The sequence below is a fragment of the Capra hircus genome, chromosome 25, assembly GCF_001704415.2.
Source record: "Capra hircus breed San Clemente chromosome 25, ASM170441v1, whole genome shotgun sequence".
NCBI lineage: Eukaryota > Metazoa > Chordata > Mammalia > Artiodactyla > Bovidae > Capra > Capra hircus.
In genome coordinates, this window is record NC_030832.1 from 10,435,145 (window position 1) to 10,462,954 (window position 27,810).

The 27,810-nt window shown below is 35.5% G+C and overlaps 1 protein-coding gene across 3 annotated transcripts in view; it reads right to left on the bottom strand.

Annotated features, from left to right (window-relative positions):
• Positions 4,782-27,810, bottom strand: part of GSPT1 (G1 to S phase transition 1) — a 33,113-nt gene continuing 10,084 nt past the window's right edge. Inside the window, exons 2-15 of one of the 3 annotated variants that reach the window (XM_018040475.1) lie at positions 25,554-25,598; positions 25,399-25,440; positions 24,452-24,679; positions 23,639-23,672; positions 21,964-22,041; positions 20,014-20,194; positions 19,095-19,249; positions 18,851-18,991; positions 17,508-17,601; positions 16,579-16,659; positions 12,273-12,446; positions 11,354-11,443; positions 11,079-11,247; positions 4,782-9,395 (exon numbers count right to left, since the gene is read on the bottom strand). In XM_018040475.1, coding sequence (XP_017895964.1) covers positions 9,343-9,395; positions 11,079-11,247; positions 11,354-11,443; positions 12,273-12,446; positions 16,579-16,659; positions 17,508-17,601; positions 18,851-18,991; positions 19,095-19,249; positions 20,014-20,194; positions 21,964-22,041; positions 23,639-23,672; positions 24,452-24,679; positions 25,399-25,420 — 1,500 coding nt within the window. In that variant the 5' untranslated portion in view covers positions 25,421-25,440; positions 25,554-25,598 and the 3' untranslated portion in view covers positions 4,782-9,342. The remainder of the gene's footprint in view (positions 9,396-11,078; positions 11,248-11,353; positions 11,444-12,272; positions 12,447-16,578; positions 16,660-17,507; positions 17,602-18,850; positions 18,992-19,094; positions 19,250-20,013; positions 20,195-21,963; positions 22,042-23,638; positions 23,673-24,451; positions 24,680-25,398; positions 25,441-25,553; positions 25,599-27,810) is intronic. The other 2 variants (XM_018040473.1, XM_018040472.1) reach the window with 2 other exon arrangements.

Here is a 27,810-nt window from a genome sequence, read left to right on the forward strand (position 1 = left end):
ACTGGAGCCGATTATACAGAGTGAAGTAAGCCAGAAAGAAAAACACCAATACAGTATATTAATGCATATATATGGAATTTAGAAAGATGGTAATGATAACCCTATATGCGAGACAGCAAAAGAGACACAGATGTATAGAACAGACTTTTGGACTCTGTGGGAGAAGGAGAGGGTGGGATGATTTGGGAGAATGGCATTGAAACATGTATACTATGATGTAAGAAGCGAATTGCCAGTCTAGGTTCGATACAGGATACAGGATGCTTGGGGCTGGTGCACTGGGATGACCCAGAGAGATGATATGGGGAGGGTAGTGGGAGGGGGGTTCAGGGTTGGGAACTCATGTGCACCTGTGGCAGATTCATGTCAATGTATGGCAAAACCAGTACAGTATTGTAAAGTAAAAAATAAATAAATAAAAAATAAAGAGCAAAAAAAGTAAAAATACTGAAGGGAAAAAAAAAAAAAAGAAATAGTGCCATGCTATTTTTTTCCCTACCTTTTTTTGTCTTTGTAGTCAAGTGCTATAAAGCGCTTTCAGCTTTCTCTTAACTCTTTCATTTCAATCACACTATTACTATTCTGTCTAAAGTCACCAATGACCTTTTAATTCAAATAGTTTATTTTTAAATCCTCATTCTTTTTGCTCTTTGTATTTGAAACCATTCTCATGTTCAGTGAAATTTCTCAAGGAATTTTATCCTTTTCTAAATATCCATGCCTGCTATTTATTAAGACCTAAATTAGCCATTAGTGAGCACTAAGTTTTAAATGTGAATTGTACTTCATTTGTTTCTGTATAGATGTAGTTCCCACAGTATGTTATTTAACTTTTGGATTTATGCTGGAAAATATTTTACTCTTACCAAGTAGTCTTTTAAAAGAACTAACCTTAAACAAACACATTATTCTATAAAATTTCACTCAATACCTGAGGGTAAATATTTCATTCATAAATTAAGTAACTTAAATTTTTCTTAAACTGCTGTCAATTCTACCTCTTGTTTTTAAAACTTTTTAAACTCAAGATACTGTGGAACACACACAAGATTAATACTCTGTAAACTTTATCCAGACTCCACCTACTTAATTACATTATTTATGCCCATCTATCCTTTATCCACTTTTAAATGAATTAAATATGATAATTGCCAGCCAAAATGAAAATTGTACTTGTAAAGGAATAATAAAAGCAGTTCTATTAGTGGAAATTGAGTTAAAGGAAAAGTAATAAGTATCTTGAACCATATATGCAAATTGCTTTTTAAAAATTAATACATTAACATCTTGGGGAAGAAGTCAAAGTAATTAGCATGTACATTTCTAATGAGACAATTACTAAGTCTTGTAGTATTTCTTTTCTAGTAAGCATATATTAAGTAAGAGTCAGTCAACATTTTGAGCACCCAGATCTCACTGAATACTGTTGTTTCCCTGAAGGTACTAAAAGAGGTTTCTCTTTATTTTTGAAATATTTTTAGTAGTAGCAAAATCTGCCTGCTTATTAACAAAATGGCATCAACTATATGCAAAGTAGTATATAATTGTATAAAGGATTTAATAAATCATAATGCAACTACCTGCAAAGAATGTATGAAGATGTTGCTGGATGGTAAACAAAGTTTAATAACAAATTTAATAATGGAGCTCAAATTCTAGTTACTTGAAAATAAATATTTGCTAGAATCAACTAGTAAATCTAGACAGCCCTGCAGAGTTAAGATAATTATTAGTACAAATGGCAAAACAAGGCATATAGTTAAATATCCATGTCTGAGTTATCCAAAAGCAGTTTTTAAAATGTTCTGTCAGTGTCCTCAAGATCCATCTTGGTATTGAAATCTGCTAGGAAATATTGGTATAGGCATTAGGTGAAACAGTATTGCTAACAGTATAGAGTATGACATAAGGGAAATAGGAAGAATATGGTCTTTTTGGTCAGAAAGATCTGAGTCTGGATCCTAACTCAGTAATATAGTAGTTATTTAGCTTTGGACAAGTCAGCTAACCTCCCAAGCCTCAATTTTTTTTTTTTTTTTTTTAATGTGTAAGAGGAAACTAGTTCTCCACTGGAATTGTTAAGATAATTGAATGAGATAACGTATATATGTACATAGTATCTGGCACATACTGTAATAGGACAGGGTTAGCCCTTTGCTGAAAATAATCATTATTAAAAGGATTGGAAAGTGGAATGTGCATCTTAGGGTGTGAAAGAGGGGAGGCAGTGTGCCTAAACTCAAGCAGGGAAGAAGAGGTTGTTAAGTCAAGAAATCACTAGATTCTGATAATTAAAAAAAAAAAAAAAATAGGGAATGAAGGCCCTAGGGAATGAGAAGCAGGAAAACAGTGAAACCAGAGAAAATTTCAGTAGGGAAACTATTAACCTGTTTGCTATTCCTGTTTGGCTCTCTCCTTGTATCTGGGTACAGCTGTGTGGGTGCCTTGAGCACCCCATTTAACTGTCTCACAAAGGACACCAATGCCTCCTTGTACACCTTTTAGGAAGACAACTTTTTAATCCTATCAGCCTTAACTTAGAGGAATTATATTCCCTGAGAAATGTCATCAAGACTATTCTCAGAAGTGATTTATAGGCTTAAAAAAGTGTGTGTGGGGGGGTGCTTTCAGCACCATTGATCATCTTTTATTATTGAAGATAAGCAGCTGACAACTTCTTGGAGGACTGTGTTCATTTAACCATAACAGTATGTAACTGGTAAATGTTATTGATAGTCAAAGTGCATCTTTACTTAAATTAGGAAGGTTTTCAATAGCCTCAATATTTGGGCTTTCCTGATAGCTCAGTTGGTAGAGTCAACCTACAATGCAGGAGACCCCAGTTCAATTCCTGGGTTGGGAAGATACTGTGGAGAAGGGAAAAGCTACACACTGCAGTATTCTTGTCTGGAGAATTCCAGTCCATGGGGTTGCAAAGACTTGGACAGGACTGAGTGACTTTCACTTTCAATAGCCTCTGTGAAGTATTATGATAGGTCATCAATAAGCGATCAATAAAAGAACTTCTAAAAGTTATTCATACATGTAATTTAATAAGATCTACCAAAAAAGAAAACAAGGACTTAGCCTTGAGATTTAAAGAGTTAATCAGCAGAGGTACAGATGAACTTGGCTCTAACAACATGAAAGTCTGATAGGGACAATCTGGTATTTTTTCTCTTAGTATTTATTTATTTGGCTGCACGGAGTCTTATCTGCGTGGGTTCTAGTTCCCTGACCAAGGATCACACCCATGCCCCCTGCATTGGGTGCACAGTCTTGGCCACTGGGCCACGAGGGAAGTCCTGGGACAGTCCAGTGTTATAGCTGACAGGGCACATCAAAGGGAACAGTGTGAAGCAGGCACTCAAGACTGATAGATTGGGAGGGAAGCTCAAGTTATTTCGCCACCTTTGAGGAATACCAAGTGGTCTGTGTGTGGTAACAGCTTTATAAAAGCAGATAAAGGGAGGAGATGTGAAGCTTTCCTTTCTGGCTTATTTACTCATTTGCATTTCTAATGATAATTCAAACAAATTACCCAGCAGTAAAGAGAATAAACTAGTGATAAGACAGGTGGGTTAATTAATCTCTGAAACACCCCTACCCCCACCCCCACCCCCGCCACCGCCCTGGAAAAAAGAACTGGGTGCATAACATGATTCCATTTACCTGGAGTTCAAAAACAGGCTAAACTAATCTATGGCAGAGTAGTGATTGCCTTGGCAGGAGGAAGGGATGGATTGGAAAGAGGCAGAAAGAGACTTTCTGTAGTGATGAAAATGTTCTATATGTTGATGGGATGTTAACATAATTGTATACACCAGGTAATTCACTGTTAAACTTGAGATCTGTGCATTTCTCTGTATGCAAGTTTTATCTTAATAATAATAAAAAAAATTCTTTGTGTACACATTCTGTCTGCTGGACCTTCTTTATAAATAGTAATTACTCTTCAGCATCTAATCTTTCAAAATTTCTTTCTTTTATTCTAAAATTAAGTGTATTTGCCAGGAAGATAGCAAAGATGGCAATGGAGATAGTTTTTGTTTGAAGTATAACAATTTGTATGATTTATTAGCAAACACAAAGTTCTTTAGGAGGACTGTACTGCTCAATTCAGAGGGGTGAAGTCTCAACCTAGACAGTCACAAACAAGAGTGCAAAGCAATTTCAACATGTTTCTTTCATTATGCCCCCTCTAGCTAAACTATTGTACTGGTAGAAATTATCAGTAGCCTCGCTCTTCACTAAACTCATAGAACTTTTGGTGAAAATGCCTTAGAATGCAAAATAGGTTCATATAAATCATAAAATCACAATTTCTTTTACTGCTTATTCTTGTTTATTTCACTTTTAAGACTAATGTTGAGTTTAGAGGATAAATTAAATACAAAGAACCACGAAAAGATGCCATGACCGTATGTGACTTTTCGAAGTCATGCTAGCATCAAATTTTGGTTCTTTTAAAATTCAGAAAACTTAAAATCTAATTGTAATTTGGTCATCATTTATTCTAGACTGGGGGATAAAATTCTCCACTACAAAGCTAAAACATCCAAGGTACTAATGCTATTTTTCTGCTTTAAGATGTCAGATACAATTTTTGTATCTGACACTGGTTCCATGGGCCATGAAGTATAAAAAATACTCTATTGTCAATCTTGCACACACAGCCTGTGTGTTGTCTGATGCCTGAACACGACACTGAGAACTGTAAAGAAAGCAGATACACTCAGAGTATGACAGAATACAGTAATTATAAACAAACGGACAAATCCTTCAAAAGGGAAGATGACAATTTTTATTGTTATTACAAAAGCAAATTTTTTAAACTTCAGTCATTTGAATAATTGCAAGAGCAGACTAAGGGCTTAATCCTCACACAGGCACCAAGTCAGGCACAGTAGGTAGCTACAAATTATAAGAAAAAGGTTTCTTTACCTTGGATTCCCATAATTCCTACCTAGAGCATTCTGCCATGCTTTGGAATTAGGTTAAAAACCCAGCAAACCTAATCAGTTCCCTTCAATTCTGTCTTTTAAAAAAGGAGAGCTAGGTATTAACCTGCCATCTAGTGAAAACTAGTCACTAAATCCTGGCCTGAGAGAGATCCCACATTTCTTCTAGAACAAAGAGAAGAAACTAGTTAACTAAGACGTGTGCCAAATGTTAAGTCCTTAAAATGCAGACCTGGGCTCAGACCTCAGTTTCACCTAACGCATGTGGGTGGTCTGGTCGCCTGAGGTGTGCAGGAGCTCCAGCTCCAGCACAAACACTCTTCCTGGGCAGCAGGCAAGGAGGTAGTGGGGACTTGGGCTGACAAGCACTAGGCTAATGTGCCTGGCAGAGGGGAGCCTGGGAAGCACAACGTCATTCTACCTTTGCTGTCCACAAACCCGAGGTTTCCACGGTAGGTAGTAAAGGGCACAGTGGCATGTGTGACAAGGCAGAAAAGACTACCACCATTCTGAGGGTCACTTAAATCCTGCCTAATTTTCTGCCTAATCAGACATGGTGCCTTACTGCTTCTCCCTTATTTTGGAGAATACTCCAATATTCCCACACCTTCATGCCCTTAAAACACTTCTTAATAAACAGCTCAGCTAGCACATTACTGTTTCAAGGAAGCATAGGATTAGAGGTATGTGAAAAGTGTATTTACTGAAGGAAGACTCAGTTATGTCCTAGGATATTGAAAATTAAGAATATCCTAGAGCCAAAGTTCAAATGGAAACCACTGAACTACAGGGAAATAAAAACACTTCCTATTCCATTTACTATGAAATCTAATATAACCAACTGACTGCTAAATTTAAACCTACTAGTCTTTGAGTTGTGCACGTGTAAGTACATTTATTTACTTAAGTTGCTGCCATGGCAAGATCTCTAGAGGAAAGAAACTAAGATCATAAATGTATTAGATGACATCTGCTACAATCATGGAAAAAATCAGCTGGAGGAAATATAAGCCATGTTATTTGGAGACAGAAAATTGTCCCCTAAATTCTGTAGATTGCTATCTACCTTATGTATGTATGTCTGTGAGAGGATTAATGGCACAGTTTATTCTGTTAAGATAGACCAACACTGAACATTTAATCATTCCACAATCAGCTATCGTGCTGTTACCAGAATTTCCACAAAGGGTTTTTAAAAGCTGCAAGTTGCTTGATGTTAAGAGCTGTAATAAAAACTTTCCTACCCAAACCAATGGAGCTGTCATCCGTGAAGCAGCAGTCCATAAGGAGTCCACGCCAGTGAGGAAAGGTGCGAGTGCTGCCAGATGCAACAGCCGTCAAAGACCACGGGGTAACTACAGTCACAACTAGTGTTTCTGAAGATTGCCAGGGAGTTTTCTTGATTTTTTTTCAAAAGTTCATCGTGAAAGCAGTTTTTGAGCATAAATTCACCTTTTTCTTGGGTTGCAAAACTGCAGCTGGTTGAACATATGACCCGCAATATCTGTAGCACTTCAGCTGAGGATGCCAGTATCTGTCAACTGCATCACATTCAAAGTCCATCCTATTTTGCACAAGTAGTTCTTGTAGTTTATGTAACTAGCAGACAAGTACGAACTACCTCTTGTTACAGTGAATAACCTTATTCTTCTACAATTCACAAAGTTTTTACATTCAATTATCACATATTTCAAGACTCAGTTCAAAACAAATATACATGGGCTTAATTCAAGAATACTATTTGTCACTTAATTTCATAGCATTATATACTCAGTCCATCGCCTTTAGTTTGATTTTACATAATTTTCACTGGATGAATTAGGCTTACAAATTAAAAACAAGAAGCATTTCCCCTTCTCCCGTAGTAAGAAATAAAGGTTGAAAATGGCAATTATTTAATGTTAATTTCAATTATCTTAAGTTTATTAATTTAAAAAACTGATTAAATAATCTAGCATGAAAGCTGTATAAAGAACATTATTAATGTAAAAAGATGCAAAGAAAATTGTGATTCTAACATATCTATGCTAAAGACAGAAAAGAAAAATGTTTAGGTCTGTAATATCCTAAGTCTATAGCCAATTACCCTGTTTTTGCATTGTCAACAATATAAACACACTTGCACTTGCAGAAGACAAAATGACAGCACAGGAATCTGTATATTGCTTTTCATAGGTCTGACATCTCCCCACACTGCTAGTTCACTTCAGACACATCTGCCTGTCCCAGTAACCAGGCAGTGTAATGAAGATTTTACAATCCATCAAGTAAGCATTCTTCCCATAGAACTTCAAAGCCAACAAAAATGTATGGTGTTGGTTAATTTAACAATGAGGTTTCTTCTAAATAATCTTACTTGCATAAATGTGCAAGAATCCATCAAAAGTTTTATTTCATAATTATATTTATTCTCTTCATTTTTTTTAGAGGTAGGCCCTTCACAGTTGATATCCAAGTCATTTTGAGTCTTGGCAACATGCACATAATATTCTAAAAGTGTAACTGTTTTAATAGCAAACATAACTTTTTTTTAAAAATGTGTTCAATTTAAAAATGGAAATATATCTCTGGAAATAATTTCAGTGACTCTTGAGCTTTTAGAGATTCATTAAAATCCAAGCAATTGCTAGTATTTTGTTCTTATTAACTTGGAAGTATGAAAAGTTATAATGTACTGATTAAAGTTCCCACATATTCCAGAAAACTAAAAGCCCAGATTTGCAAACATAGTATAACTTAAATTTCATGCAACTTTAATAACCATGAGTATAGTTATAAGAAACTGTAGGACAGTATCTGTGCTCTGTCCATAAGATGTCGCTTCATTCATGAAATGAATGGGAATTTTACAGTTATGAAAACGGTAAGATTTAATTTTTATGTTTTGTGGCTGGAAATAGTCAGAGGAGGCTTTTCTAAGGCAGGAAGATTACAGGGAAGGGACATGTCATTAGATACACAATTACAAAGTATCTTATTTAGAGATTAAGCCAACCTAAAAGAGGCTAAGTCTTGGGTAAAAGGCAACACTCAAAATCAAGGTGGGGCTTCCAATAAATCCAGAAAAAAATCCCTGAAAGTATCCCTTCCATTTTCCATTTATTCTCATTAAAAATTTAAAAATAATGACAGTTGTAGCAGAAGGTCAGGATTCAATCTAAAAACCACCACAGTGCTGTGCTCTGGGCCATCCAAATCATAATTGAGCAAATTTCAGCAATATATTTAAGAAAACAGTTTTGAATAATTGAGAAAAACATAATTCTACTTGTCATTGTTAACTTTAGTCTGTGCAGATTCTGATGGTTCTAAATATGTGTTCATTTAGTTACTGGATGAGATTTAGCTTTAACCAGCAAGGGTCAGCCTTTAAAATTACTGATATAAACAATAAATAAACTGAGTAATTTGTAGAACTGGCACTTGCAATTGATACGGTTTTCATACTAGTTGCATGCAGCTCTTATAAAGACTAAAGGAGGCATTTTTGCCAGGTCTCAACATGCTGTCTGTATTGTAAATTCCACTAATTAAACAAGTTAATGGAATTTTTTGTAGGGGTACAATTTCATTATGCTTTATACTTATGAAAACTACAGATATGCTGTTCCTGTGTCTTAAAACCACTTATTTTGTTTAAGAAACCATGTTAAAATATCAGTTGGCAGAAAATAACCGAGAGACCTAATAAAGCAGTGTCACAGTTGCATAAAGATATTGTATGTATGCATTAACCATCAAAAGAAGGGGTCTATCTAATTCTTTCTTTTAATACAAACTTGAACATGGTTTGTAAGTGCCTCATTTAAGTAGTCGAGAGGGAGAGTTTAGAAAAGTCCAAGTAATAAAATGTACTCGATTACTTGGTCAAGTTAAAAAGCTAATGCAGCAATGTTACATCCAGATAAAAAACAGTATTCAAAAGCAATTCAAATACCGAAAAGGGTTTCAAATTGAATATTTTATTAACATGGTAGTTGTCTTTGTAACATGTGCACACACACTCGCACACTCAGAATGATCTGCCTGGGGGGAAAAAGACTAGGAATGCCCAAGGGGAAATGAAAAATAAAATAATTCCTGGTAGGTTTTTCATTATTGTAGGCGATTATGTCCACATCACTTACAAAGCTATTGCCAAATCTGTCCAAGGAAGCAGTTTGAGAGGGGAAGAAAAAAATCTTGGGAAAAATTCAACAGTGGCATAGCAGAGCTCTCAATATGAGAAAGCTGACATAATGTGGACTTTTGCTGTGAATTTTGTCTTTGCAAAATATGGGGAGAGGTTTGTCAATGGGCAGAAAATAAGAGAAGGCGGTGTGAAGTAGGCTTTTGCAGTCAATTTTCCTCACAGTATTGTGCAGGGTCATCAAGAAAATGCTTAGTCTTTCTCTGGAACCAGTTTCAGAACTTTTCCAATTGCAATGGTCTTACCTAGAAATGAAAATTTTAAGAAACCTTTTCAGTAGTTAACATCAAGGCTATGTTAGATATTAAAACTTTATCATTACTTTACAGTGTAAATTACTAATTAAGACCTATGCTGAAAAGTAAAGTGTGGATATATCCATACAGTGGAATTATTATTTGGCAATAAAAAGGAATGAATTCTATACGTATCACAGCATGGGTGAACCTCAAAAACATGCTGTGTGAAATAAACTATACACTAAAGGCCACAAACTATATGATTCTGTTTATAAGTCACGTCCAAAAAAGGCAGGCAGAGAAAAAGTAGACATATGGTTGCCTACAACAGCCAGAGGTAGACAGGATAATCGGTGGTAACTTTGTAAACAGGTATTTGGGTTCCTTTTTCAGATGTTATAAATGTTATAAAATCAGGATGTAGTCATGACTATACAACTCTGAACATACTAATTCACTGAACTATATACTCCAAACAGGTCAATTTCACGGTATTTAAATTATCTCAATAAAAGCTGTTAAAAAGGGCTCTCAGACCCTATTAGAAATACAAAATCCATTTGGTCTTGTGAAAAACCTAAAAGCCAAGCTATTCTTTAGGGGAAAAAAAAAAATTCTGAAGTTAAAAATTCTTGCTACATTAATTTCTAATTGATAAATAAAATTCTCATTTTGTTATATTAATAGGAAAGCCCCAATAGCCAGTTTCACTATCATCAAGAAGACTTTTAAGATAATGATTCTAAATGTATACCACCTTTATAGTTTCCTCTGAAATAAAGCTCAGGGACCACATCCATCATATTCCCAGTGCTTGGCACAACTCCTGACATTCAGCAGATATACAGTAAAGATTTTGCTGAATTGAATTGGAACTAATATGTGAACTGACTATTCTGTATTTTAAGTGAACCATAAACCTTTTAGGTAAAGTCTTCCATAGTCTTAAAATAGTAACCTAAATTAATAATCTATAAGAGAAATGTTCTATTAAACACAAAGCCATTTTGTTTCTATGATACCAAAGTTTCATAGCTGTTTGAAACAGGAAAATTACAGCTATTCCAATTCACTTAGGCAGAAGTGGACACACACACAAAAGAACATGAACATTAAACCTTGAAATAAATATTAAAAATATAACAAAGTATTTTTATTTTCAATATTTTTATTTATAAAAATATTAAAAATATAATGAATAAATACTAAACCTTGAAAATATTAGGCATTAAGGCTATCAGTCTATGTACTCCTTTATCTCCCCCGTTTCAGTGCAGTTAAAGTTTATTATATTAGATTTTAAAGTGATTTTTTTCTAAAAAATAAGATGTCTACCTCAAAGGTTTGCTTATTAGCAAAAATTTGCTCTCATTGGATAAAAACTCTTCCAGATGAGTTTTTATCACACATATTAGAGGATTTTATCATAGAAATGTCTTATTTGGCAATAAATAAAAGGACTCTCAAAACCTACTGCCTGCAAAATATCAAGATTAAGGTTCTTCATCTAGAGCATTACTACTAAAGTGTATGTTCAAGTCTGTTTAATTCATTCAACTCATAAAACATATGACATATAAACAAGTATCTAAGTTTCCTATGAACTTCTAATGTGCACTGTACTCAAGATGAAAACTACCAAAGCTAAGCACCTTAGACAGACCTCTGGACATCAATTTAAAGGCTTACCCTCATCTCTTAAAGTAAAGCGACCCATCTGAGGGAAGTCTTTAAAGGTCTCAAGGCAGATGGTTCCTGCTGTCCTCAAGCGGGCAATGCACACTTGATCCTGTTTCACAAAACGGGGTCGAGTCTTACTTTTTTCTCCTGATTTCTTGTCTACCAAGCAGATTAAGGCCTATCCAAGAAAAAAGGATGAGATTAGAATAATGTCTAATAAAAGAATCTTCAAGACCAGAAGTGTGAATAATGGTCTTAAAAACCCCAATTATCTTAAAACTCACTGTTATTTCGACTTCTTCAATACAGGTATGAATATGCAGCACCGCATTATAACCTGGGCAGATGATGGACTTGTGCTCTATAATCACTATCTGTCAAACAAAAAAAAAATATCATCTGTATCCCTAGGTAAAAAAAGAATTGAATGTGTAACTCACAATTTCAGTAGGCCACCAACTTATTTTTGTGTTAGAAGTGATAGGTCAGATTGGGTTACCTCAAAGCATGAATTTTTGATATCTTTATCCTACAGATCTTCTTGGTAAGTGCCCAAACTTTAAAAACATAGGCATACTTTCTTCTCTGGGAAGCCTTTCCTCTATACTCCCCCACCAAGGCATTCACTGCTGCTCACATGCTAGAATTTTCCCTCCTGATATTAACTTAGTTTTATCCATTTCCTAGTATCCAAGCTCCAAAGTTAACAACCTTGTATCTGACATAAAAATCTAACTTGATTAATCATCATATAACAACTCAAAAATTCTGTGAGTTGTACCAATTACTTACTCTGTCCCCCTGGGGAAGTCAGGTTGCTAATAGCATGGAGAAATTAATTGTGTTTTCCTATTTGGAAATTTGCTTACTCTGAATGAGCAGACAAACCATGACTTCCAAGGCAACTGTGCTCTACTTAAAGTGAAAAACACTTTGGGCAAAATATTAAGTATCAATACATATTATCAACAGAAAATAAAAAGTAAAAATGCATACTTTCTACCCAGGACTTGTACCATCAAAGACCTTATGGGTATGAGATGTACATCACAGCTGTTGTAATCTCTATATATGGTTTATCCTATTTCAATTCCCCTTCTGCACATAATGGCATATCACCAATAATCAGGACAAAGGGCATTTAAATCCTACTCTCATTGTGATAGTAAAGGTCATCAATGATAACTACAATATCTGGTTTACCTGGGCATCAAATGTGCGACCAGAATGACAAAGATTATTCGGATCACAAAGTATGAACCCTGGAAGAATCTCCTCCTCTTCAATTCCTTTCAGTCTGATTTTGAGGTTTTCACCTGGGGCTACAGAATCAGTTTCCACATCATCGGAAAGGATTCCAAGAACTTCCACATTGTGCTTAAAAAGAAACCAAGATTGGAAAACTTTTGATACATTCACTACATTATAGAATGGAAAATGATCTGTTTGCTGAAGACTTGCAAGTCACATTTTTCTGTGGTTGTTGAGTAGCCAAAGTAATTCTTGTGAGTTTAAAACTTTATAACATTTGTATAACACAAACTTACTGCAAATCATATCTTAGAATTACAAGCTGCCAATTAAAAGATTTATCTGTCATCTTTTAAATATCACATCCTAATAATTTCCAAACAGAATATCTGCCTTTTTTACTTTTTTAAAATTAAAACATATACCATTTTAATTTTATAGATATAACTTTTATTATTCTTAAATTTCAGGAGTTAAGAGACATAGCTTCTATTATCTATCAATCCCCAAACATCTGAAGAATGTATTTTTCTAAGGTTATTTGAACAACTAAGCTTTAAAAGCATACTGACTGTTAATAGGTAGAGGGTTTCCTTCTAGGGTGATGAAAATGTTTTGGAACTAGACGTGCTGATGGCTGCACAATACCATGAACGTACAAAATGTCAATAGTGGTAAAATTTGTCTTTTACTACAATAATTTTTTTTTAAAGCATATATATGGGGGAAAATGTTAAAAGCAATACCCACAAAGTAGTCCTTATTTTACTCCATTTCCTCCCTTGGAGATAATTTATATTTTTAAAACACATGCCAGAAAACAAAACAATATAACAACCTTTAAGACAAAATGAACTTTCTCATTGGATGACAGATAAATAGGAGAGAATCCAGAATCACTGTATTCCATACCAGAATTCTACAAACTGTCATTTGCTAAACTCCAGTAGTTTCTCCCCCATACACATACACAAATAATAGCTTGCTTTCCCCAAAGGTAGCTTATACCTGACACCTGTCTTGAAATTCATTCCAGAAACTGGTAGTACAGCCATATTAGCTAGCAAATTCTTTAGAGTAATGGAATAAAGAGGTAGAAACTAGCGGTTCCATCATATATAACCAAACAAGTATGTTTACTACTTTTTGCCCAAATAATCCAGTGTAACAATTCCTTTCCCTAAATGAAGACTTTTATAACAAAATAGAGCAAGTCAAATCTGTAATCCATACTTATGAAAAATTAAGATTAATTTTTTAATTACTTTCTGAGAGGTAGTAAAGATTTTATCTGCTCAAAAGTACTTCACAAAAGTGGAGAGTCATACATGATTTATGTGTCTATGGCTGGCTGGCTTATTTTACTTAGTAATAATGCCCTCCAGGTTCGTCCATGTTGTAGCCTATATTAGAATATCCTTCCTTTCTAGCTGAGTGATATGCCGTTTTATGTATACTCCATATTTGTTTGCTTCTGCTTCCATGTGTTGGCTGCTATGAACATTGGTTCTCCAAGATCTGCTTTCGGCTTTTAAGGGTGTGTACTCAGGTGTGGAACTGCTGGATCATGATTATTCTATTTTTATTTTTGTTTTTGAAGAAATGCTGTTAAGTTTTCCATAGCAGCTGCACAATTTTACATTCCTACCAACAATCCAGAAAGGGTTCCAAATCTCTATATCTTCACCACCATTTGTTATTTTCTGGGTTTTTCTTTTTTTTAAATAGCCATCCAGATGGCTGTGAGGTATTATCTCACTGTAACTTTGATTTGCATTTCCCTAATGAGCGCCGAAGAATTGATGCTTTTGAACTGTGGTGTTGGAGAAGACTCTTGAGAGTCCCTTGGACTGCAAGGAGATCCAACCAGTCCATTCTGAAGGAGATCAGCCCTGGGATTTCTTTGGAAGGAATGATGCTAAAACTGAAACTCCAGTACTTTGGCCACCTCATGCGAAGAGTTGACTCACTGGAAAAGACTCTGATGCTGGGAGGGATTGGGGGCAGGGGGAGAAGGGGACGACAGAGGATGAGATGGCTGGATGGCACCACGGACTTGATGGACATGAGTCTGAGTGAACTCCAGGAGTTGATGATGGATGGACAGGGAGGCCTGGCGTGCTGCGATTCATGGGGTTGCAAAGAGTCGGACACGACTCAGCGACTGAAATGATTAGTGACGTTGAGCTTCTTTTCATGTGTTTGCTGGCCACTTGTTCATCTTCTTTGGAGAAATGCCTGCTTTAAGTTCTCTGCTAATTTTTTAGTCAGGTTCTTTATTTTTGTTGTTGAGTTGTAGGAGTTCTTGATATATTATGGATAGTAACCCCCTTTATCAGATTCATGATATACAATTTCTTACCCCCATTCTGTAGGTTCCCTACCTATAGTTTTTTAATGTAAAATAGTCTTACATCTGTGCTTCCCTGGTTGCTCAGACAGTAAAGAATCCACCTGCAATGCAGGAGAACTGGGTTCAATCAATCCGTGGGTTGGGAAGATGCCCTGGATGAGGGCATAGCAACCCACTCCAGTCTTCTTGCTTGGAGAATCCCCATGGACAGAGGAGCCTGGTGGACTACAGTCAATGGGATCGCAAAGAGTCGGACACGACTGAGCAATTAAGCACAGCACAGCATAGTCTAACATCTTTTAAAACATAATTCTGTTCCACTGAAACTCAGGGACTGAAGTAAACTGAGTTCTTAAGGACTGATTAACACCTGTAAGATATGCTACACTGACCTGTTTAGTAATTAGTGTAAAGTGATAGTTTCTAAAGAGAACTAATATGTTAAGTCCCTTCACCTTTAGCTACAGCCCAGCACTAAGTTCACTTGCCCAAAGTAAGTACTTTTCTTTTGTGATAAAATACTCATATTTACCTTTTTAAACTGTTTTACATCGTACAATTCAGTGGCATCGACATTCACAATGGTATACAACCATTATCAGTATCTGGTTCCGAAACATCATCACCCCAAAAGGAAGTTCTGTGCCCATTAAGAATCCATTCCCCATTCTTCCCCCAGCCCCTTGCTTCCATCTCCACAAACAAACCTGACTTCTGTGATTGCTCAACAGACAAAATACAACAAGGATTCAAACTGACCATTATTTTCACTCTTTTATCACTGCATAATTACCTCTTAGAGAAAAGAGACTATGATAGGATACTCTGATCTTCAATGCATAAAGCATCAAGAAACCCCAAAGTATAATTTGTAAGGTTTCAATTAAAACTCAACAGTACATTGACAATTATCTTTTGTAATATTCTTTGCCTGGAATAAGGGTGGTAAAGAAATTCTCAGTTAAATCTAACAAAATGTCTATTTGGAGTTTCTGATCATTCAGGCCTTTTCCTACATAAAGAACATCTTTGGATTGTTAGAGAAGTCCTCTGGAGACAGGTAACAGTTTCTTAGTAACAGGTCATCTGCAATTACCAGCAACTGACCAGTCAAAAATAACACAAAAGAATATAGTTTATTGAGATTTTTTCATGTTATTTAATGAAACCCTCTCCTATAATGAAGAAACTACAATAAGGTATTAAGAGTCAAGAAAAGACCCATTTATGATTTTAAAAAAATCCCTTTCTCCCCAAATAAATTAGGAGCATAGCTTGGACATATTTTATAGTATCCAACATAACTACTATGTACAAAAAATAAAAGAAAGCTGATTATATTAATGTTAAACCTGAGTTTTCATCCCTGGCTCACTTACTAATCTAGAATGTTAACAGAAGCAAATCATTTAACCACTTCAGATCTCTATTTACTTCCTATAAAGTAACTAACTGAAGCTCTCATGATGACGTACCTTTTAACTCTGACATGGTGCTAATACTGTCCCTTTTCCATTTGTTAATAAATAACGCCACATATTCTTGATTAAATTTTGCACTTGACATTAACTAGATCCATATAGCTCAGTTGGTAAACAATCTGCCTGCAGTTCAGAAGACCTGGCTTCAATCTCTGGATTGGGAAGATCCCCTGGAGAAGGAAATGGCAACCCACTCCAGTATTCTTGCCTGGAGAATCCCATGGATAGAGGAGCCTGGCGGGCTACAGTTCATGGGGTTGCAAAAGTCGGACACAACTTAGCGACTACACCACCACCACCACCACCAATGTTGGATTTAAAAAGTGGTGTCTTTTAATGAAATCCCTAAGATTGAAAAGTTCTGATTCCTTACTAATATTTTCAAGAGAAAATTTAAATGAACAAGAGCATTATGAATTCTTACCTTGTTTGGCATCATCACAAGCTGCTGGCCTTTACAAATAGATCCTGATTCCAGCTTTCCCAGGACCACAGTGCCCATATCCTGTTTAAAATAAAAAGCCAAATGTCAGACTTCTGTTACTAATTTACAGGGGTTCAACAACCCAAAGTGAAATCTTACAAGGCTTATTCAGAAAAGAAAATCTTTGGCTCAAGTGGTAGAATGCTTAGGATTAATCTTAGACACAGGCAACAAATACTCTGTGTCAAAAGCACATCTATATATATAATACTAATAAATAAGTATGCCTAGGATTTAAAAAGAAAACACACTGCAGGAGACAGAATTTTACGCTGAAGATCTAAATTTCTTGTTCAAATTGAGCTTCTCTCAAAACTGTCTGAGACATTACCTATTTAAAAACTAAATTTCAAGAAATTTAGCATGAAGCTAATGAAGTCATGTATTTGAAAAAAAGCAAAATACTACATATTGATAGTGCAGTACTTAAAATGAAGCTAAAAACATAGTTAAAAATAGTGAAGCTTATTATTTTTTTCTTTATTTAAAGCTTAATTTTTAAAGACTACATCCAGTGTTGGATAGGCTATGGTAAACAAGTTCATATACTGCTGGTGGTCATGTAAATTAGCACTGTATTTTGGAAGGCTATTTGTCAGTATCTATCAACTTTAATGTACAAACTCTTTCAGAAGTTTTACTTATAAGAATCTCTCACCAAAAAATGATCACTGGCTCATAGAAAAACAACCAAAATAAACTAAACTGATTTAAATTATGATCTATCTATATCACTGAATAACATAATCTTTATTAAAAAGATACCTGTGTTATGTTGTTAATTATTAAAGTTATTTCATAGTTTAAAACAGAAGACAAAATAATTTGTCACCTTCCATAAAACCCAATTTCTTGAACATTTTGGGTACCTTGTACTTATCCACAATTGGCAGCCTGATTGGTCCATCAACTGATCTATTGAAGTTTGGCAAATTATCCAGATATGGAATAAATGGTAATCCACTGAGAATATAATAAAATTAAAGAGTCAACATAAATGTTAAAATTTTAAGAAATTACATGGCTCTAACTTAAGTTCATCTCACTTATTCCTCAGAAACATTTTCTAAAAAAATAACAAAATAGATCAATATAATGAAAAAGTTTCCCTGTAAACTTATAAAAATATTTAATGGCAAATAACCCACATGTTGTAATAAATTGAAGCCACTCTATATAACTTAATTTTTCATGGACTTTTTCCAGCTCTGAAATCAAGATTGTATATTTTCCCCTTTAAAACTACAGTATGTGAATTGGGAGGTATAATATTGCCAAGATCGCAATGTTCCCCCCAAACTGATGTACAAATTCAGTGCAGTTCTTATTAAAGTCCCACTGCCTTTTTGCAGAAATTTGACCAGCTGATCCCAATGTTCATATAGAAATTCAAGGGACCCAAAAAGGCAAAATATTCTTGGGGGACAGGGGGATAAAAGTCAAAGACTCACATTTCCCAATTTAAATACTCATAAAACTGAAGTATTCAAGACTTTACCTTATAAAAAATTAATCCAAAAATGAAACACACACCTAAGAGCTTCAATAGGCTTAAATGAAAATAACGGGTCTAACTCTTTATGACTGGATTGTGTAACAATTCCCTAGGCATGACACCAACAGCACAATTAAGGGAAAAAATAAACAAGACTTCATCAAAATTAAAACCTTTTTGTATTTCAAAGGACACTATGAAGAAAGTAAAAAGATAGCCCACAGAATGGGAGAAAATGCTTCCAAATCATGTCTCTGATAAGGGAATTGTACCCAGTGCATAAAGTACCCTAACAACTCAATAACAAAAAGGAAAACCCAGTTAAAAGACAAAGGTCATGGCATTTTTAAAGCCAAGGTTACACTCAATATTTTCGTAAATTATTGGGCTTCCCAGGTAGCTCAACCCATGAAGAATCTGCCTGCAATGCAGGAGACCCTGGTTTGGTCCTTGGTTGAGGAAGATCCCCTGGAGAGGGGAAAGGTTACAGTATTCTTGCCTGAAGAATCCCATGGACAGAGGAACCTGGTCTATGGGGTCGTAAAGAGTCAGACACGACTGAGCAACTAACACACACAAACACACTGGGCCTTCCCTAGTGATCCAGGGGCACAGATTCGATCCCTAGTCAGGGAAATGAGATCCCACATGCTGTGTGGCCAAAAAATTAAAAAAAATTTACTTAATAAGACACAAACTTTTAAAAAGATTACTTACATGTACCAAGGACAGAAATCTGATTGCTCCTTAAGATTTGCTCCCGTCAGTCCTGAGCACGGCATGAAGTGAATGTCCTTTTTGGGATTAAAGCCAACTTTTTTCAAAAACGGCACCAGTTTCTCTTTACATTCTTCGTATCTATTAATATTTATAAATAACTCAATTATAATGTAAAGCAACCGAACTCTCTAGTTTCAACATTAAACAGAGTATGGACAAACAGTAAGATGTCCAAGCTTGCCTCTCATTGCTCCAGTTTACTGTTGGGTCGTCCATCTTATTAATGAGCACAATCAAATGCTTTACACCTGCCGTCTTTGCCAGCATGGCATGTTCTCTCGTCTGTCCTCCTTTCTCAAATCCAGTTTCAAACTCTCCTTTCCTGGCAGAGATCACCTGTTCCAAGAAATAAACAGCTTATTCTTACACATTCAAGTACACTCTTCTAGCAATACAACATTTTTCTTTTTAGTTTTATCAGAAGCATCTTGCAAGAAAATAGAAGTGAGTGAGTTAGTCATTCAGTGTGTCCAACTCTTTGTGACCCCATAGCCTGACAAGGCTCCTCTGTCCACGGGATTCTGTAGGCAAAAACATTGGAGTGGGCTGCCTTCTCCAGGGCATCTTCCTGACCCTGCATTGCAGGTAGATTGTTTCATCGTCTGAGTATATATATACTTTTGAATGTCACAATGTCTAAATACTTTAAAATTTCGGTATATGCTTCTTCTCATTCCCAATTCTCCAAAATCTAGTACGCCTTTATATTTTACATTTCAAACATATATGTGATTTAGTGCTGGTACAATAACTACCCCCAAGTTGCAAAATGACTGAAGATCTTAAACAGATAATTTCTTACTCAATTTTGTACTCACAGGATTGAGTACAAAATGGATTAGGTTTAGCAGTCAGTGGACACCAATTTCTCACACAGAGATAATAGCAATGGTAGAGAAAAGCAGAAACATTTTCATAAGTAAATCAAATTATGAAGATTTCTTGGGCAGATTAGTGAAACAAAGTGAAAACTGTAACTTTGTATATTTTACAGTTCACTGTAATCTAAATTCTAGCTTTTAGAAGGTAAATCCAAGTGTTTACATTTCAAGTTGGGCTGCGAACAAATACAGGGATGAACTGGAAACATCTTTCCTTACCAGTACAGCCAAATCAGCTTGAGAAGCACCACCAATCATATTTGGGACAAAACTCTTGTGGCCAGGGGCATCTAGAATTGTAAAATGCTTCTTTTCCGTTTCAAAATAGGCACGACCCACTTCTACTGTTTTACCCTTGTCTCTTTCTTCCTGATTTGTGTCTAAGGCCCAAGATAAGTACCTGAAATAATTTTAAAATAACAATACTGGTAAGAACATGAGTTTTAAAAATATTCTTCTGCCATTAAATGTGTAATTAATGGTAGAAGAATTTTATGTTCAACATACATTTAAATAGAAATAAAAGTTAAATGACTAAAACTTACATTCTTCTGATTCAAACACTCAAGAGCTTTTATATATATCCAGTGTCAATTATACATTCTGTAAGCAAATATTATGTATAATAACAAGATGACAACATACACAGAAAGACTATTTAGTACCAATGCCAATATCACTATGAGTTAAGTAATGAGTTCCTTTATTTTCATTTTAAAAATCATCTAGCACAAAGTATAATACAAATAAGGCTGTTTAAGGGTACCTTCTACAAGTGAAGTCCACTAACCCACCATTTGGGAACAATGGTTACTTGCTAAAAATTATTTGGATATTTCTTTGCCATATAAAAATTAAATATATAAATTCAAACCATCCATAACAGTGTTAATTTAGATTACTTCATCATATCACCTATATTTCATAGTAAGTAAGAAATATCAATAACCTCAGATATGCAGATGACACACCAGAAAGTGAAAAGGAACTAAAAAGCCTCTTGATGAAAGTGAAAGAGGAGAGTGAAAAAGTTGGCTTAAAGCTCAACATTCAGAAAACTAAGATCATGGCATCTGGTCCCATCACTTCATGGCAAATAGATGGGGAAACAGTGTCAGACTTTATTTTTGGGGGCTCCAAAATCACTGCAGATGGTAACCGCAGCCATGAAATTAAAAGACGCTTACTCCTTGGAAGGAAAGTTATGACCAACCTAGGCAGCATATTAAAAAGCAGAGACATTACTTTGCCAACTTAGGCCTGTCTAGTCAAAGCTTTGGTTTTTCCAGTAGGCATGTATGGATGTGAGAGCTGGACTGTGAAGAAAGCTGAGCGCCAAAGAATTGATGCTTTTGAACTGTGTTACTGGAGAAGACTCTTGAGAGTCCCTTGGACTGCAAGGATATCCAACCAGTCCATTCTAAAGATCAGTCCTGGGTGTTCATTGGAAGGACTGATGTTGAAGCTGAAACTCCAATACTTTGGCCACCTCATGCGAAGAGTTGACTCATCGGAAAAGGCTCTGATGCTGGGAGGGATTGGAGGCAGGAGGAGAAGGGGAACAAAGGATGAGATGGCTGGATGGCATCACCAACTTGATGGACCTGAGTTTGAGTGAACTCTGTAGTTGGTGGGAGGCCTGGCGTGCTGCAATTCATGGGGTCGCAAAAAGTCGGACACAACTGAGCGACTGAACTGAACTGAATCCATTTTTTAGTATAATATTGATTAGGAACTTTTCCCCTTAACACAGAAATACAATTAAAAAAAACAAAATACCACCAATGTCCTATTGAGATAAAGCTTGTTAACTTAAGAAAAGATAAGGTTAGAAAGAAGAAAAGAGCTGACCCTCTCTCCATGCAAAGGCAACTACTGTCAATATATTATTCCATATATTCTTTTATCTTTCAACTGTTTACTCACATAATGATCATACCCTTAAGTACTATTATGTTATCTGCTTTCTCCCCAAATCCCACTGTAACATCTGTTCCTGATTATTATAAATTCTGTGAATGAAATTTTGTAGCCAGGCAATGTCTCAATTAAATAGATGCTTTATAATTTATCCCACAAGCCTCCTCTCATGAATTTATGTTAGTAGACTACAAAAGCATTAAATAAGTAGTTTCCTGAAAAGTAACTTATAGTGTCATAAAAGTTTACCAAGTTTCTCTGTTTTTTTCTTTAGCTTCTCTTTCATATTTCTCAAGTGTCCTTTTGTCAACCATTCCAGTCAAATACCTGAAAATGTTCAAAGAGAAGAGAAACAAACATTTAATTACTCATGAATTGCTCAGTTGTGAAGTTAGGAAATCTTTAAAGCACTCAAAGGGAATTTGAACTCCATAAAAAAGCTACTTTAAAGTATAGGTGCCACTGGGGTAGATGCTGAAATCATGGAAAATTTCAGTGGAAAAGACATTTACAGTCTCAGATTACCTCCCCCAAGATAATGGGAAAAAAATAACTTTACAGTGCTAAATTCTGGCAGGGGACACCTTAACCAAGTAATCATGGCTATTATCACCAGTAATAGATAAAACATACTGAATATTGTGATCATCTGCACTCTCATAGACGAGCACAACATACATTCTGAGATATTCTCTTCCAAAATGCATACCCTCAATCTAATTATTAACATCATCAAACCCAAATTGAAGAACATCAGATAAAATAACCAAACAGCACTCTTCCAATTATGAAGGTCATGAAAGAAGAGTGAGGAAATGTCACACGTTGGAGGAGACTAAAGAGACATAACAACCAAGAGTAAGGTGGAATTCTAGAACAGAAAAAATGATGCTGGTTGAAAAGCTGGTGAAATTCAAATGAGATCTATAGTTTAGTTAGTTAGTTTATACCAGTGATAACTTGCTAGTTGGGATGATTATACAATGGTTATTTAGTATGTTAACATTAAGGTAGCCTGAATAAAATTGTCTAACAATTCCACTACTGTTTTTGGAACCTTTCTATAAGTCTAAAATTATTTCAAAATAAATGTTTTTTTTTAAACAGCAAATGTAAATACTAACATAAAAGAAAGGAATTCTGAGTGCTAGCCAAGCAATTAAGTCTTACTATTTAATATTTAAAACATACTAGTCAAAATGAGATCGTAATTTTAAAATAATTCCTTAGTAATACCTAACTGCTTCCCTTGACTCTATCCAAATCAAATCCTTTTCTAAGCTTCTGTCTCTGGGTGTTCTCAATAGTCATCTAAATCAAAAAATATACACTCTCCTAAAACACAACATCAAATGGGCCTGCCACTTCTTTCCACAGAGTCTTAGGTAAGAATTCCTGTATAATAGCCTGCTTTAGGATCTGTTGTAGAAATTTTCAGCAGTAACTGGCAAATTTACCGATTAAGATTTCTTAACAAAGCAAGACAATGAAGATATGCCGTCTAGACCCTCCGTTATCCTTTAAGATAACAGCTTAAAGAAATGAGTCTACTTTAGGAGAGATTAAAAAGATATTTTAATTAAAATATTTTTCAATTCTAGAACACATCACTAAACATCAACCATGGCATTTTCATACCTAGATACCTTCTATTTATGATAAAAAAGAAAAGCATGTTAGCCAGACATTCTGATTAAATCCACATATATTCAAGGAGTTGATGAATGAGGAAACACCAGTTCCCCCAGATTCATTATTCCCAAGAAAATTATATTTAAAACAAAGTAAAATTTCTTATAATCTAGGGTTCTATATTACTTTTTATTAACAAATCTAAAAGACAGCTTTTAGAAATACATTTAATTAAGGTTTCATGAGAGTCTTACAGTGATAACAAAAGGTATTTAACAAAAAATATACTTACATTATTTGTCCTCCAATGGTTGACTTGCCAGCATCTGAAAGTAACAACATGATCAACAACAGGCAAATCAAAGGTGTAGTCAAACCAAAACACAAGGACTATATAGGAACACAACCAAAGGCCCATTTAAAATACCTAATTACAGCTTGCAAAAGCGACTGCAAAGAATAGAATCTGGGTCAGAAGTTCCGGTTAGTTACCTTCTCTCCTTGAATCTAAGACCCGCCCCCTGCAGCTCTATAGTAACTTAGGACTACTTTACTGATAATATGAATTACCCAAGGGGAGCCTCAGAAGGAGAACAAAAGTAGCCAAGACCCCTGAACTACATTTAGGTAGTCTGCTTTGCACTTTTAGCCAATATAGGTGTTCCTTTACAAATTTCAAAGTTCTTGCTACTAAAAAAAGCAGAATGGTGTATCATCAAATTCAAAAGAAGGCAGAGATAAGAGAAAGGAAAGAAAACAGGTACATAATTCTGTTATTTTCTTTTCACACAAAAAAATAGACTTTAAAAAAATATATTGACTAACAGATGTCATAACAGGCTGAGCCATCACCAGTGGCCTACAGACCAATTATGTATCACACACAAATATACTTATTTTCTTCCAGCTACCATGCCACCACAACTTCCAAGAATACACTGCTGGCAATGTTCTGCCAGCTAAAAAAATCTATTGAGTTAAAAATCAAGACATTTTAGATTAGTTCAGTTTCACTAAATACTTCAGGTAGCTAAATAAGATGTTCTCTGTCTGATGGATTCAGTAACTTTGGTCATTTCTTATCATTGCTACAAGCGCAACTCACCTACGTGCCCAATGAATACGACATTTACGTGTTCCTTCTTAGGAGCGCCTGGTGGCGCAGCCACAGATTTAGGTTTTGGTATTTCCTCTTCCTCCTCCATCATTTCCTGGGCACTTTCCTCTGTGGGCCTTCCGTCTCCCAAAGAACCACCATCTGGCTCTGCTTCACTTATTTCTTCTTTGTTCTCCCATGATTCTTCTGGGGACATCTCTGTCTCCCCATTTTCTACTGAAATAAAACATTTTAGTTTAGTATTCTGAAAAAGGTTTATCATCTATCTATACATTAAAACACAGATGCTTTTAAACAACAAACAGAACTTAACATATTCAGTTCCATATCCTAACATCTAGTAATACACACAGACAAGCTGGCCTCACAGGTGACATCAGAGCTCTGACTCAGATTAGGAGAGACTATTTTAATGGAGCTTCATCTTCATAAGGACGAACAAAATATGAATAGGACATCTAACACTCCCAACAGCCCAATTATTCTGCCATCAAGATGTCCTGACAGAAAAGGGGAAGTTCAAAATCAGAATACAAAAAAGTGCAAAAAGATTTAGATTTCTGTTTTTCCTTTGGAAGTAGTAAAACTTCAGTATCAATGTTATTGAACACGTTGGGAATATGAAACCCTTAAGGGTAAGAAAGTTACAAAATGGAAGAAAATTTTCACAAATGTAAATTAAGTACACCTATTCAAACTGATTTAGCATTTCCTCCACTTGATTCTTTTATATTTGCCATCACTAAATTTATCATGGCAGTGTTAATGCCCCATTAGCTCTGCTTGCTAAATCCTAATGGCAAAGACTCAGTTGTCAATGTAGTTTTAAATGTAGGCATTATAATAATGATAACACTTAAACATTTGTACCTTAAATCTTGAGAGACTGAAAGAGTTTCATATTACTGTATTAATATGGTCAGAAATTTTCTTACCAATAGGTTCTGAAAGTTCCATGCTAACAGCTGAATTTGAACCTAGACAAGAAATTGAGATATATATTTACAAAACACTATCTAGATTTACACACCACAGACAATTTAATGCTTTCTCAATTAGTTGTTCAAAGAGTCACAGCATAGAAAATTACCTTCACACAACAATGACTGTTCCTCTTGAGAAGATTCCACAGGTGCTGTTTAACAGAAATAAGCTCTATTAAAAATTGAGACCTATACATCCATTTTACTTATCTTTTAAGAAACAGGAAAAACAGAAGTTCAATAACAAAACAAAAACCTCAATAATTCAGAACAATGACAGCTAACCCAGGCTTTCAAATTACACATCTGTTTAACCTAAAAAAAAATCTACCAACTACAGCCAATTTTAAAACATTTTCAGTAATTGAAATGTATTCACAAAAGCATGTTTATTCTGACTCTACTTCGTAAACTTTTCCTTTACAGATACTGTAAAAGTAACCTGCAGCCCAGCCCAGATCAAATTAGATTTTACTCAACAAATACACATTACTACTCTAGATTCTCTAGCCCAAGAAGTAATGATTAGTCTTTGTTAAGATTCTATAATACATGTTATCATCAAGATCCTTAAATAAATTCTATTTGATACCAATAAAATGAAAAGGACATTGTATATAGTCTCTGGAATGCATCCAGGCCCTTACACCATCTCAGAAAAAGTGATTATAATGATGCTAGTTTTGTCCTGTATTAGAATTCTAAGGTCAAGCAATAACCCAGTTTCCATAACTATCACATTACAAATTTTATGACATCACTGGAGGAGATGTATGTGAAATATACACTAATATCCCAGTTCATACATTTATTTTTTATACTAAATACTTCAATACCTCAGTACTCTTGCTTTAAAGAATCTACAAGAGGCAAAAAGACATCAGAGAATCTGAAGTCACGTGAATCCTCCACACCAATAAAGAACAGTGACTTCTTAACCTGCAAGACTCGCATTTAAATCAGTGTCCAGTCTGCCTCCTTAGCACAGTAGGCAGCACATCAGTCTCATAAAATCAGTGCCCAGGAAGTAAGTCAACAAAAAGCTTGGGGCCCAATCTCCAACAACATGAAGTGCTGAAAAAAGTTAATTCCTGAGAGTTCCCTGGTGGCCTATTAGGCTTTCACTGCCACAGCCCTGGGTTCAGTCTCTGCTCAGGGAACCGAGGCTGCATGGCCAAAAAAAGAAAAGAAGGAAAGAAAGAAATTCCTGTCCCTGAAAGGTCGAGGGCAACCGATTTTTTTTGAGGAAGGAAGTGACATGCCAAGTGTGACTTAGGGAGATCATTCTATGGTAGTACACAAATGAACCAGAGAGGTAAAGATACAAGTCAGAAAGACCAACACCACCACTTACAAGAAAGTGTGCCATCAGAGCAAACGAGTGGCACAACCAGAGAAGGAGCTCAGTGCAAAGATAAAGGGAGCAAAGATCCGACAGGGGCAGGGAGGAATAATGAAAAGTCTAAGATGACCCCACCCTATGTGATTAACAAGGTATTTTGACAGGATCTGGGGGGGAAAAATCCTTTGAACTCAGTCCACAAAGTAAAAGGAACTGTACTTCAGATACAATATAGATTAGTTTTTTTTTTTTTTTTTGGTTTTTCTATTAAGAAAAGCTTATAGGTTAAGATAAGGAAAAATTACTCAATTTTCAGAAGAAGTCAAGTTCATATGCCACCCTAGGAATGGAAGAGGCGGCAAAGGGTAGTAGCAGAAGAACAGAACTGAGCTGATTCCTGGCTTGAAATCCTGCCTTGTCACTTGTTAGTTTTCAGACACAATTATTTCACTGGAGTCATGAAGATGACATGCCATCTGCCAGACAGGATTAAACGAAAAAATAATTTGTTATCAAATAACTCATGGCACCTAGATATTCAACAAATGAGTCTCTACCTCCTAACATGGACTGAGTATCAATTCTATCAACTAACGTACTGAGTGTCTATTATGGTCTAGACAGGGAATAAGAAACACTCCCCAAGTGCTGGAGGTGGGAGGGAGTTGGTGGCAAATTACCCTAATTCCAGTTAACCTTTCCTGAGCCCTTATGTGCTAACTGCTGTCTCTTCTAATTCCCCTGAAAACCCTATGAAATAGACAACTACCATCTAACATTCAGATGGTATCAGACTCAAGTAGGCTTTTCCAGGTTATATAAGTACCATCCTGCCCTTCCTCAGATGGCCCCTGTTGAAAATCACTCAGAAAAAGTGAAGTGAATAAATTATGATATACATATATTCTACGGCAGGAAAAGACTAAGATAACTGGTATAGTAGACTCTCCTGTCACTTAGTAAGATAATCCAAACTGCAACTGAGCTTTATAAAATGAAATAGTACATACACCTGACCACCT